We start from the raw sequence: 13,295 nt of genomic DNA on the forward strand, positions 1-13,295 counted from the left end.
AATTATTTTTTCATTATAGTTTCAACATTAGCCATTACCTTTTTACTTTTATTCTTTTAAAATCTGAGCTATTACCCAAGAAAACTCCAGCGAGTTCTCACAGACCTGGTTTTATTTGCTGCCTCTATTTCACCTCCCTAAAGGGGCTAATTTTGTTTGTTATTTCAGCTTATTTACTTGCTATTAAAACAACCAGAGCCCAATATTACAGGCACCATTTTGCATATCAGAAATTTCTCCCAGCAAGCCAGCTTATAGAATCCACATGCACTGCAACACAGGCAGGAACAGGCCAGGATCAGGCAAGCAGATTCAGGGCTCCCCAAAGACATATTGTCCAGCTAGGAGGGGAGGGATGGGATGGGATGGGATGGGATGGGATGGGATGGGATGGGATGGGATGGGATGGGATGGGATGGGACTGAGCACTGGAGATCATCACCAACCAAAGCTTGAATTTCATTAGGTGACTGTAGAGGGAGCTGCTCCTCAGGGTTGGTGTCAGGTTTGCAAGGAAAGAGAAGGCTTCAAACTAGAACTACAATCTTTCTTCCTCATCCCTGTGCAAAGGGAGGAAGACATTCCATCAAAATGTATGGTGACAGGATGGTTTTTCTGCCATGGAAACAGTACATCTTATCCCCAGGTGAAGCTGATTTCAGCTAGCACTGAACACACTTTAAGAGACATCATCCCCCAGTAATTCTTTCCTGTGTACAAATTACATTAGGACAACTTCATGAACATCCATACAACCTTCAAAGTATCAGAAAGGGGGGCAGACAGAGGAAATCAAGAGAAATGGAATACTGACTAATCTAATAAGCCTTGTCATGGTGATATAAGCTCTCAACACAGCATGACAAGGTGGAAAATACCCACACTGCTGGGGCACTCATATTCTTCCTCAGTCAGCATCATCTCAGAAATTAAATACATACAATCCAACATCAAAAGCCGTGATGCAAAGCTATCATTCAGGTTGCTACCATCTCAGAATATTTCATTTAATTAACTGCTACATCTGGATCAATTCTCTTAGCGCAACAGAGCAGTTTCTGCTGCTTCCTCTGAAGTGTGAAAAAAAGATTAACAAAATGTAACCAGCACACATCAACAAGAAAACTGCAATAAAAGATTTAAAAAAAGAGAAAATGAAGTCAAGCCTACAGTCCCAAGCACTGACAGCACTGCCTGTGCCAATTGCTTTTCAAATGAAGCGCTGCCTGCATGACTAAAAGCCAAGTTAACTTACAGCTGACTATTCAGTGATTTCACTGCTAGAGCTTCAACCAGCAGAACTATCAGCAGTGGTGCTAGCTGTGTCAAAGCTCCTCCAGCCTCAACGTGGCTCAGATGAAGAAGAAAAAAGTATTAGTATAGGATGTAAGATGATTCTGGGGTATCGAACTCCTATCTTTACCTCTCTTGTGCATCACATCCCTTACCTTCTTTTGTCCTTTCATGTCACTCTCATAATCCCCCAACTCACCTGTGCTTCTTCCTTCTCACAAGGATTGACACCATCTGTCCTAATCCTGCCCCCCACACAACATGCCTATAATTCATCCCCCGTCCCTCATGCTCTATTCTTTTTAGCATTATACTCATCTGTACCTTCCGCCCCCTCCTAAATGCTTGCTCAGGCCTAAAAAAAACCCAAGCAAAAACAAACAGTGATACCATCAATCTGTGAATAGAGCTAAGCTGAAGCAAAGAGTATTTTTGGTATGCTCATCCTGTGCTTCCTCTTTCATCTATCTTTGGTGAAAGAGGTTACCAGAAGCCGACAAATGGGTGGAAGAAATCAGTAGCCCTTCTGTGTAGAAGAAAGGACCATTTGAACACTCAGGGTTTGATAATGACAGTCAGGAATCCATAGAAAAATGTTCAATTAAAACAGAAATCTCGACAAATACCACTTCTTAGGAATTTACAGGAAAGATCTGGATCATGTACCAAAGCCTCACAGACCACAATTCAAGAATTACTAAGACTGCATCCACTATATTGATAGTTAACTAAAAAATACCCCGAGCTGTATCAGCAACTGAAATTAGGTGCCAGCCCCACACTCAGCCTTTCCTGTCAGTAGATCTCTGGGTCATCTTTAGCAAGTATTTTATATTCACCTCAGTTTTTGTACCATAAATAGTCAAGCCCCTTGAGTTCCTTACTCCAGTCTAATAGAGGACAGAGGCAGGGAAACATTTACATCATAAACTATAATTTGTAATTGGGGTGGTTTTTGTAAATTGGGTATTTTGGGATATTTTATTAGGTTTTCATTTGTATTAGTTATTTTGGTATATTTGGTTAGCCCTGGGTTTCTCTCATATCTTAGGGTTTCTGCTACTCACCTGCAAAGGACAAGAACAATTTTCTTTCACCACTTGATGCATGTTTCTGGCATCTAAGGGTTTTTCTCACTTGTTCTAAGCACTGCAGATCAGCCACAGTTAGGGACGGGAAGTAAGGTGGGGCTGGCTTTTAATGGAATTAAACTCTCAGTTGCCTGCTACCTTGTCACAGTCACATGCTGGCAGCCAAGCCAGCAGCCAAATTTGCAGTCAGACAGGCATTTCTCCCTCATATCAGAGGCCATGATGGGAGAAGGAGTTAGCTGGTTCTTCTCTGCAGCCTGATCCCAGTTCTTAGAATCATGTAGGGGAGTTATTTACCAAACACTTTGCTAGCACAGGAACCTATGACATAAGCAATGCCCTTCATTTCTCCTGAATGCTTCCTATGACACATTATTGTCGTGACTTCTGCTCTTCTCTTAAAGCTTACATTTGTTATAGGGTCACAAATTCTTCCCAAAAGTCATGGTATTGGGCAACATAAGGAACATTTTCATTCAATGCACCCTTCTAAGCTACACACCAACAACATAATTGCTGGCAACAGGTCTAAGTGACCTGGGTGAACCCTTCTAACCCTAAGTGGTTGGGAGAAACAGAAGAATGAAAAAGACAACTTCTTTTATCTTTCCATCCATTTTTTTTAACTGCCTTTTCACTGAAGTATTTGAAATTCCTAGCTCAGCTATAGCTTTTTACTGTCCAGTGAACAAGGGCAAGAGTATAAACTTCATAGCTTCACTGCCCTCAAATTAAACGCAATGAAAGTTTCAAGGACCTTGTTAATGGTACACTGCAGTTGCCTGGCCTAACTGTGAGCAGCACTAGAGGCATTACAGCTATCATGCTGCAGACACAGGAAAACAGATCTGCATCACTTAGCAACCATAAGGGTTAGACTTTCACAGGAAAGATTTTAAGAAGAAAAATTCTGGACCCATAAACTTGATGCCTTAGGACATTCCAGAGAAGACATCTCAAGATTTGCACCAGAGAAGCCTACCCCTCATTTGCTGTTCTCTTCCCCATCTGGAATTTGATATTCAAGATAGTGTGGACAGAAACAGTACTTTATTTCCTCAAGTAAAACACAGAACACACAATATTTTATAAATAAGAAGTTATCTTTATGACCCAGTGTTGCAGAGATACTGAGAACAAACTGGTCATTGCATTATTTAAATACAGACATTTTGAAGTCTCCACACACTTTGCCATATTTAAATCACCTTCTTAGAACAAAATGTCAGTCTTTACTGCTAAAAATATCAAAGTGCATTCGTCGAGATCTCATTCAAAAAAAGCCAATACTAAGAGCTACTTATATGAAAATTATTTGGGGGAAAATGAAGTACATTCTGTCTTTCTGTTCCAGCTTGGGAAAAAAAAAACAGGCCACACCAAGCAGAAATTTTACTTAAGTCAAAATTTCTCCACTGTATTCTTCTGCTATAACCCTTCTCATCTCTTACCAAAATTCAAATACGACCCCAACACACAATTTCAGCACTAGCCCAACAAAGAAAGCACCTCAATCCGTCTGCTAAATCTATATTACTTTTCTGCCTCAGTCTCCAGCACAGTTACACCATGGTTCCTGAGACTTTACCTAACACTCCTCTCCAGTTGCAGTCCTTGGCCCCGATTACATATACATTTGTACCATACATATGTGGTCACTGTTGAGCCTCTCTGGCTGTTACATGAATGATCATGTAGCCTTGATACATGGATTGCAGTTCCCCAGACAGAAAAGATAACACTGCAAGTTATTTCACTCCTAAATAAAGACAGATTTTAACCCCAGGTATCTACAGATATAACATTCCATTTTCCTAGTTCTGCTGACAATATTGTATCATTTCATCAAGAGAATACTTTTTTGGGTATGCCCTCTCTCCCTTTTGTCATAAAAACAACTCTGCTGAGGAGGGACAGTCCAAGATTCCTTTTTTATTACTGGCATAACCATCATATAACCTTGATTCACAGTGTGGGCAAGATCAAAGATGTCAACAGTATCATCAGATTTGGTTACACACTTACTGCAGAGCAACTATCACAACCAATATGACAAAAAATGAAAACTTGACTAAGATAGATTGACAATAAAGTCCCTTAAGGGAACTAACTAGCAGCAATGAACGATTGTTGACAGGAAAACAGAGCCTTAGTGCATCGAGTCACTAACCCAGCTAAAGCCATTGCATTCCTGAGAGGCCTCAAGACACTGAGGTAAGGACTTCTCAACTTAACATACTGCACTAATACTTTTTCAATAGCTCTGTCATCAGAAACCAGCCACTCACCACAACAAATTGTTTATGTCATGCTGTTTATATTCTTCTTTTGCTCTGACTCCATTCTCTCAGAAAGTATGTTTCCTTTCAACTGAAAACCATTTTTTCTAGATCTTTACCCTCCACAGATAGCCTGCATACTTCATCTGAATCTCCAGTCTCTTAACACACAATACAGCAATGGCCAGTCTTCATATTTAACTTGACCCAGCAGCACAGTCAGCTGCCATGAAGCTCCTTCTCTTGTCCACTGACCCATTACTGCACATTCCCAGATTAGTGGAGCTCCATTTCTGTGGATCACTGATTTAGCCTTACACATCCCAAGCACTTGGTGCCCGCTCTCTGACCCAGTAAAATTACACTCCCCCCCCCTTTTTTCCATCTGTGAACTCCTCAGTATTCTCCTTCTTTCAGGGACCTGCAATACCAGACATGCGATCACCTACTGCTCCCTCGTTAACACAAACAACTCATTCTGAGTATTTTAACACAATTTCAAGAATTACTGGTTTAGAATCAGTCTTTCTATTCCATTCCCTCCTCCTCATCCCAGAAATAATCTCAGATCAGTAGGACATGCACAAGCCACAGGAGCAACAGATAAAGCCAGAATCTGGCAGCTTCCCTAAAGCAGAGTACAGTCCAGCAAAAACAGCTTTTCCACACACACCCCCTGCCACCCTCACTGTAACAAACCTTCACATTTTCCCAATGATCCTAGCCACCTAAGCAATAATTCCTACTTACTCAGATCTGAGGATGCCTAATGCCTTGATGAATGAAAACCCCACAAACGGCAAATCTTCCCCCGAGAAGCCTCCTGGGTTCAGCTGCCGCGTACAGGATAAAACCCGCGAATTCTTCTCTGGTTCATCAAAATTTGAGGTGTCATCATCAGACTTGAGAGTAGGAACGAAGGGGGGAGGAGCTGGTGAAAAAAAAGCAAGAAGAAAAGACAAAATTCAGCTACAGTTCACTCTGCAACAGTCCCACTCATTCAGTGCTTGCAATGGCACTGCAGCTCCTGCTTTTAATCTTGCTAACACAAGCAGACTGAGCTGCTGCTCTCAAATCGTATTACAGCAACAAGAGATTAACCCTTAAGCTACCAACATGGCTACCACTCTGCAGGCAGAAATGTCTCCCACGCTGATTAAACTGAGTTTTAGATTGGGGATTTGAGATTGTTGGTTTGGGTTTTTCTTCAGTTTAGGGGATTTTTTTTAAACACGTATATGAATTAAATCAAAGTACCTGGCTAGGAAAAGAATTACTGTAATATAGGCAAAAGTAATTCAATTCCAATCCATCTATAAAAATAAAATGTCTCCAACCTATCCAATTAGTGACACTACATGAGAATGTAGCCTGATCCTTTGCTAGTCAGCTAAGGGATAGATCTACCCTTCAATACTACCATGAATCTTCCCAGCACGGGTTTCTCATCAACAGCAAACTGGTCTTTCTCCTGGAAGATTCTAATAAGCTATAGCTATTAGAAGCTAATTGATGTATAGGAAGAGAAGAAATATAAGATTTTATTTCTCTAAAAGACCTTGCTAAAGATTTGGAACTCTAGTTGGGACACCACTGCAGTCTGGCTCTGATACAATCAGCTCTGAAGAGACGTACAAATAGCAGGAATTATAATGTATTTCTTACTACAGTTTCCAAGTTGGTGTCACTTAACTTGTTAAGCACTTGTTTAATTTCAGCTGATTTTCTCGTGTCTGCTTCAGTTTAATTAACCAACAGAACAAAAGAACAAGTTCTTCTCAGCTGATGTACAGCACCCAAGCTACCTGCTGGCTTGGCTCCGTGTGAGAGGAATGAATGCAAAAGGCTGCTGTGTGATTCCTACATCTTTAAATCCCCTTGTCTAGGTGGGGTTTTGTAAAATTTATTTCATCACTCAGGTCCTCATTCACTGGAAATCTACTAATCCCTTTTTTGCTCTATAAAGGAGACAGCTCTTCAGTGGGCAACTAGAACACAGCCCATTGTCACAGGCTGATGGAAGTGTAGTGTGCTAAAACCGTTACCATGGATCCAGTATAGATCTCCTGTAGCTGAAGGGCTGATGAGAATTGAAGAACCAGGAACAAACATTACAACCCCTGCAGTGCAGGCTCCCTGCTCCTCACTCTCTGCATGCTCGGGGTTTAACCCTACCTGCCTGCATTCGTGACAGATGCTGATGCTTATCTGACTGACACAGGCAGAATGAGTCACGGCTGGAGTTTGCTAGCTCCCTCTAGGTTGCCAATTCCTTTCACAGCCCGCATTTTAACTCTTGATTCTCTAGACAAATAGATGCTTAAACTACCTACCAGATCAGCTTTAACAGCCAGAAATCAAATTTAAAATCTGTCTGTATAAACTGCCAAAACCCAGCTACACATGAAGGCTTTGCTAGCATCTCCCTGAGGAGCCCTTCTGACGCTGCTCCCAAGCAGGGAAGCAAGAAGAAATTCCATGAAGCAGACAGGATGCTGCTCCCATACAGTACTGTCAAGTACATTAGAATGAGAGAAATGAGAAAAACATACAAATTAACTAGGTTCTGCAGTAAGCAGTTTTACTTATTGCCTCCAGAACATTTACATTTTCTGCCAATATCATGAATGTATTAATTCCTGCTATTTTATTGGTTGTAATACAAGTTTAGATCAAATAGAACACTGACATTCATGTACTGTAAACATCATTTTAGAATACAGATTGTTGATTTGGGTCTGTAGTTTTTTTAAAAACTCATTTAATGTCAGGATAACGTCCAGCTAGTCTTCATATCCTCTTAATGATTAAAAACAGAGAAGCAACAGAAAACAGTCTGTAAGCATGTCATCTTTAATGTAAATATAAGCCCAAAGCGAGAGCTAAATCATAGCAGAGGAGGATAAGTTCAGGAATTAATATTTTTTAGTTTAGGACCTCTGTTGAAAGAACTTTGCAGATCCCCTTACAGAAAGGGGTTGCTATGGGGTTTTTAGCATCATGTCTATGAGGTAAAGTAATAGAGAAAACAGCAAACCATTCACTTCATCTGGGGAAGTCTAGAATCCTTCTTAAAGAGGTAGCAAAAACCAACATAGCTGCCTTTTTCTAGTGGTGTAACAGCCCTGCTATAGACTCCTCACATTTGACAGATAACCTCATCTTTGAAAGAGAGATCTAGCACCTTGCTTCTTACCAGAAATTAGCTAAGAAGATCTTAAAAGTCATCTTCAAGCCCTTGGAATTAAAGAGAAAGTCTTTCTTCTTAACAAGAATTCCTAGTCAAACCACATGCATAAAAGAAATTCTAATTTAAATATGGCCAAGATCACCATGCACATAAAAAAGATGAAAAGCACTCAATAGGGGAACAATGGGTGCAAGGTGATAAAACTGAATGCAAGACAGCAAACCTTTGGGGATGGCAAGAAACTAGTTTAAGAGCACAGTATTTTATACTTCGGTTTCCTCTAATGTTTAACAAAAGATGTGAAGGAAGAAGGGAAATTGTAATCACTAGAATAAAAAATACTGAAAAAATCATTTGCCTTCTATTTTATATTAAATCAATGACTAAGAGTCCAAAAACTCTGCAGCTTTTTTGTATAATCTTGTTACAAGATTTGTATCAAGAAATAGTAGCAACTAAAAAGAAAACAGAAGAGTCATTCAGCTAAAACACCTCTAGATGTATGTGAAGTAGTTCTGAACTGCCAACAGCAAGTGAAAATCAGGAGCAGAGCTTCTTCAGAAGTTTCAGAACACTGGAGAAAAAGAAGTCACTTAGGGGTAAGAGGGAAAATCTTTAAGAAAAAGAAAACCAAAACATCCCTTCTGCCTGATTCGGTTAATTCTTTAGTAGCTTCTTCAAGGTCCTTTATTCCTAAGACTAAAGAGTCCTTTGTCTGATGTCCAAAATATCTGCAGAATAAATGGAGCAGTCCTGTAAAAACAAGCTGCAACAGATGAGCAATTTTGTTCTCAAATGTAGGTCATGTGGTGACATAATCTCAAGTTAAATTACTAGTTCTTGCCTAAAATCAAGAGGACTGTCACACAACTCCAGTATTTTCAGAACAGGATGAAGATTGGTGAATGCAAATGCACTGATGTGCTTATCAGTTGCTTCTTTAAAAGAAAGAATTCTGTAATGGAGGTCAAGATATGCCTCTGAGAACTAAATGTTCAAACCATGCCATCGCATATGACAAGGTGAAAAATCTGCACTTTTTTCAGGCTCACCCAAAAGAGAGACAAAACTGTTACTCAAAAAGACAGTAAACTCAATGCTTCTACTCATACAAACCAGTTGGGGATGAAGACCTCTCTTTTTGGCTCCGAAATGCTACACATGAACATACATCTTCTGTTTACCATTTAAAGTATCTTGCGGAGAACTGTATGTATTTAAAAAAGCCAATTGCTTGCCTAGATACCTCCCCACTTGTGGAAGGATGTAACCCTCTTCCATCTGTTCCAAAGAATGACTTTCAGAGGAAAAGGGGGTGTTGTAGGTTGCTAAGTTTAAAAAAAAAAAGGAGAGAAGAAAGCAAAAGCCAAACCCACCACACACACACTGCAGTGCTTTAACCAGATTCTCCCTTAGCATTAGATGAAATGTCTCTTATGGAAAGAAGGGTTTGGGGTTTTTTTCAACTCTGCCCTAGTGTGTGTACTTATGAGTAGTTCAAGGAACATTGCCTTAATTGGGTCTTTCCATCCTTTCAAAACATTTTCATGTAAATTCAGAAAAGAGATACTGCATTTCCCCTGGGACAGGGAAAGACTGAACTCAAATGGGAAAGCTAAAGGAAATACAGAACACTTCTTAAGAATGAAATTGTGTCTTTTCTTGAACTGCAGGGTGATCTGTACATGCCTTCTGAGAAAAAGCATCCTCACGGCTTTTTTAAGTAGGTTAGGCACTAGTCTTCCTCAGGCTTTGAAAGGCCCATTTGAGTAAAGTGTTATGGCAGAAAAAACAAAATAAAAAGTCCAAGTTATGTAATTCAAGGCTGTTTTCTCTAAGACCACTGAAAAAAAAGCCATTACACTATTTCTAACCAATCTATATGACATTATCTTAACATCTTCACTGGTTTGGGGGATTTCTTTTTTAAGAAGCTTTAGAAGTCATTAAAGAGCAGAATCTATAAATATGTTTCAATATAATTTAATGGTTGGATTCTGCTTCTGTAACTTAAAGGGTTGCTTCTATAGACACATGCTACTTGAATCCAAGGAAGTTGGGAGGTTTTTACAGGCAACTATCTTTTGGGAAGGGGTTTTCTGAGAAGTGTTTCGTAGGTTACCATAACAACCAAATGTAACATTGAAAAATCCATTAATGCATGTTCTTAACTAAAACCTGTGCATTAAGAATGGTTACCCCAGAGCTCCCAGCATGGTAATTTAAATACCTGAAAGGCAAGAGTATCAATTTTTCCCTACCTTTCTCAGTCTGAGACAGAAATAACGTCATTGGTTTTGTGCACTAGAGGAAAGTCTGTGCTGACACAGAATTTATTTAACAATCCTGGAATCATTTAGGTTGGAAAAGACCTTTAGGATCAATGAGCCTAACATCCCATACCCACAAAATCTTTGACCAGATTAACTTGAGTGAGATTCTTTAATCTAAATTGAAATCCTGTAACCTCTTCCAGCACTCACTAGTTCCTTAATTTTCTCAGGTTGCCATTGCTCCAGTCAAACACCACTATCAGCAGAGGTCAAGATATGAAAGAAACCTTTAGCTTTTAAGATAGCCCAGGTCAAACTCAACAAGAGTTTTGAACAGAATGACAGTGGCACTGCCCTGAATACACTAGCAAATGGAGAACCACTGCAGAGAGCAAAGCAATAGGTGATACATTGAATCTGCTACTAAAAGCAAGAGGACTGCTGTGTTTTGTGCTAGTTACAGTGGGGTTTTATGAAGTATGAGACATAATAACGAAGTCAGGGGTCAAAACTGCAAGAATCTTCACAGTAGGTAGGTCCAGATATTACAGGGAATGATGTAATCTACTGGCCAGTTGCAGGCAGAAATGGGATTTTTTAAACCCTAAATGTCCTTTCAACATTGTAACGTGGAGGCTGCCTACGGGCTTGTCCATCAGTATCACTCTTGTTACATGAGGTGGCAAAACAATTAACTTATGCAGTTGTGTGAATAGTAGACACACAATTGCCAAGGAAACACCAGAACAGATGCTCACATGCCATTTTTTTATAGATCTTAGATGATATGGTACAAATGCAATACAAAAACTTCAGAAATGGAAACTGATGGCTTAGGCAGGGCTCTGGGCAAAGAAGGCAGAGTGAGCTAAAGTCTGGGAAATGTATGCTGAAATGATGAAAAAGACTGAAGAGTCAATGGCTCTCAAAGGGCAGAAACAATGGAATTTAACAGAACAGCAGCTCCACAAGTTCAAAATTAATGAATCAACAGAAAAGTGAGTAAACATTCTGTGGAGCTGACAACTGAAGTGCCGAGATAGTCATCAAAAGTAGAAGCACTGGCTTAGCAATTTGTCATGGAAAATGGAGCACAATCATTGCTCTCACAGTGTATTTGATAAAGAATATAAGGCAGATGTGTTCCTTGCCCAGATAATCTTACAGTCCAAATAATTTAAAATACTACCCAACACAAGGCAGGCACTCATAAATAGATCATTGATGATCTCTGAAACATTTGCTTTTGCCATGGAGCTGCTGCTCAGTACTTCCAAATACTAAATTCCATTGCTTCTATAGCATTATTATAAACATTTTTCTGCATGGAAAATAATCTGCTTCACTGGTTTTATTCTGTTCCTAGTGGAATGAACAGATTTTTGACAAAAAAATTAGTCACATATTAGCCACATTCACTTTGAGGGCAAACTCAAGTGCCCCGATGGCTGCTGACATTTTATCAGGAGCTAAAAAAACCCCCAAGCTTAAATAAAGGTAGATCACAAGCAATGAAAGAGAGAAAGCTAGAGATACAACAAAAAATTTTGAGATTAAGCCTCAATTAAGCAAATTGACCCCCCCAATGGCATTCTGGGATGCATCAAGAAAAGTGTGGGAAGCAGGTCAAGGGAGGTTGTGCTGCCCCTCTGCTCTGCCCTGCTGAGGCCTCATCTGGAGTCCTGTGTCCAATTTTGGGCTTCCCAGCTCAAGAGGGACAGGGAAGTGCTGGAGAGAGACCAGTGTAGGGCCACCAAGATGCTGAGGGGATTGAAGTATCTTCCTTATGAGGAAAGGCTGTGGGAACTGGGGCTGTTTAGTCTGGAGGAGGCTGAGGGTGATCTCATTAATAGTTACAAATATCTAAATGGTGGGTGTCAGGAGGTTGGGGCAGCACTTGTTTCTGTTGTATCTCATAACAAGACATGGGGTGATGGAAAGAAGCTGGAACACAAAAAGTTCCATTTAAACATAAGGAAAAACTGTTTCATTGCTGAGGTGAGGAGGCTCTGGTGAGGAGGAAGCTCCTCAGGAGGTCTTCAAAACCCACCTGAACACGTTCCTGTGTAACCTGATCTAGGGGGGATCTTTAGCAAGGGGGTTGGACTGGGATGACCTCTAAAGGTCCCTTCCAACCCCTGCCATGCCATGATTCTATGATTCTGTGAAAAGGTCTGAAAGAATACACTGATGCATTTTAATCTGAGGAAGCACACAGAAAGGACCATCAGGATTTTCCAGCCAAGTGTCTGTAGTACATCTCACCTTACAATTTTCACCTGAGAGACATTAACATGTCCTATCCAAAAGCCAAAGTCCTGTTTCATTATGAATAATTACTCAGTTCAAACACAAATACCTGCACTGTAGAAATTTTCACATTACCCAAAGAGACAGGAATTGTTTACACAGTCTTATTCCACTTACAGTTACGAATGTTATTCCAGTCAATTTTGGAGAAAAATGGATGGCAGCAGAGTCCCTCATAACCCAGTCTCTCCTTCTGCCCACAAAGCAAGCTCTGGATCAGATCAAGACATTCACTACTAACTTTCACATCCTCTGGGAACTTCAGAAATCTCTGCATTAGAAAGAAAAGGATTTCTGCTCAGTAGGAAAACAGTCCTAGAACAGCAAATTAAGTTTCATAGTTCTGTCAAGAACAAAGGGTAATACAAATAGCATACAAATTAAAGTATTATCCTTTTTTTTTTCAAATGGGCTTTTATATGCATTTGCTGCAGGAAAGACAGCAACATAGGTACAAGCACTCCCCATCAGACAAATCGTAGTCACAGGTCACCATCTTATGCTGAACAATGGCTAATGACAAATAGAAGAGTTAAACAAGACAGTTCTCACTACCTGGAAGTTCATGATGTTATTGAAAGTTTTTGCTGAAGTCCCTTCAGTAAATGGAGATCTTCCATAAATCATTTCATATGCAATGACTCCCAGTGACCACCAGTCACATTCTGCACCATAAGAAGCTTTGCCATCCCCACTCAGCCCCGTCAGCATTTCTGGTGCCATGTAGTCAGGTGTGCCAACGGGTAACTTCGCATTCACCTAGAAGCAAAGACATACCAAGTGAAATTACAGCACTTTCTGTTTGTTGTGATCTTAAACATAATCATAAATCCACGTCCTTCTTGAAACACAGCACCTG

General features: G+C 40.1%; 1 protein-coding gene across 2 annotated transcripts in view; it reads right to left on the minus strand.

Annotated features, from left to right (window-relative positions):
- CIT (citron rho-interacting serine/threonine kinase) overlaps nucleotides 1-13,295 on the minus strand; it is a 66,614-nt gene that overhangs the window by 47,724 nt on the left and 5,595 nt on the right. For both annotated transcript variants that reach the window (XM_062009711.1, XM_062009710.1), the window contains exons 7-9: nucleotides 12,992-13,195; nucleotides 12,554-12,707; nucleotides 5,414-5,594 (exon numbers count right to left, since the gene is read on the minus strand). In XM_062009711.1, coding sequence (XP_061865695.1) covers nucleotides 5,414-5,594; nucleotides 12,554-12,707; nucleotides 12,992-13,195 — 539 coding nt within the window. The remainder of the gene's footprint in view (nucleotides 1-5,413; nucleotides 5,595-12,553; nucleotides 12,708-12,991; nucleotides 13,196-13,295) is intronic.

Source organism: Colius striatus, chromosome 17 (assembly GCF_028858725.1).
Source record: "Colius striatus isolate bColStr4 chromosome 17, bColStr4.1.hap1, whole genome shotgun sequence".
Lineage (NCBI taxonomy): Eukaryota > Metazoa > Chordata > Aves > Coliiformes > Coliidae > Colius > Colius striatus.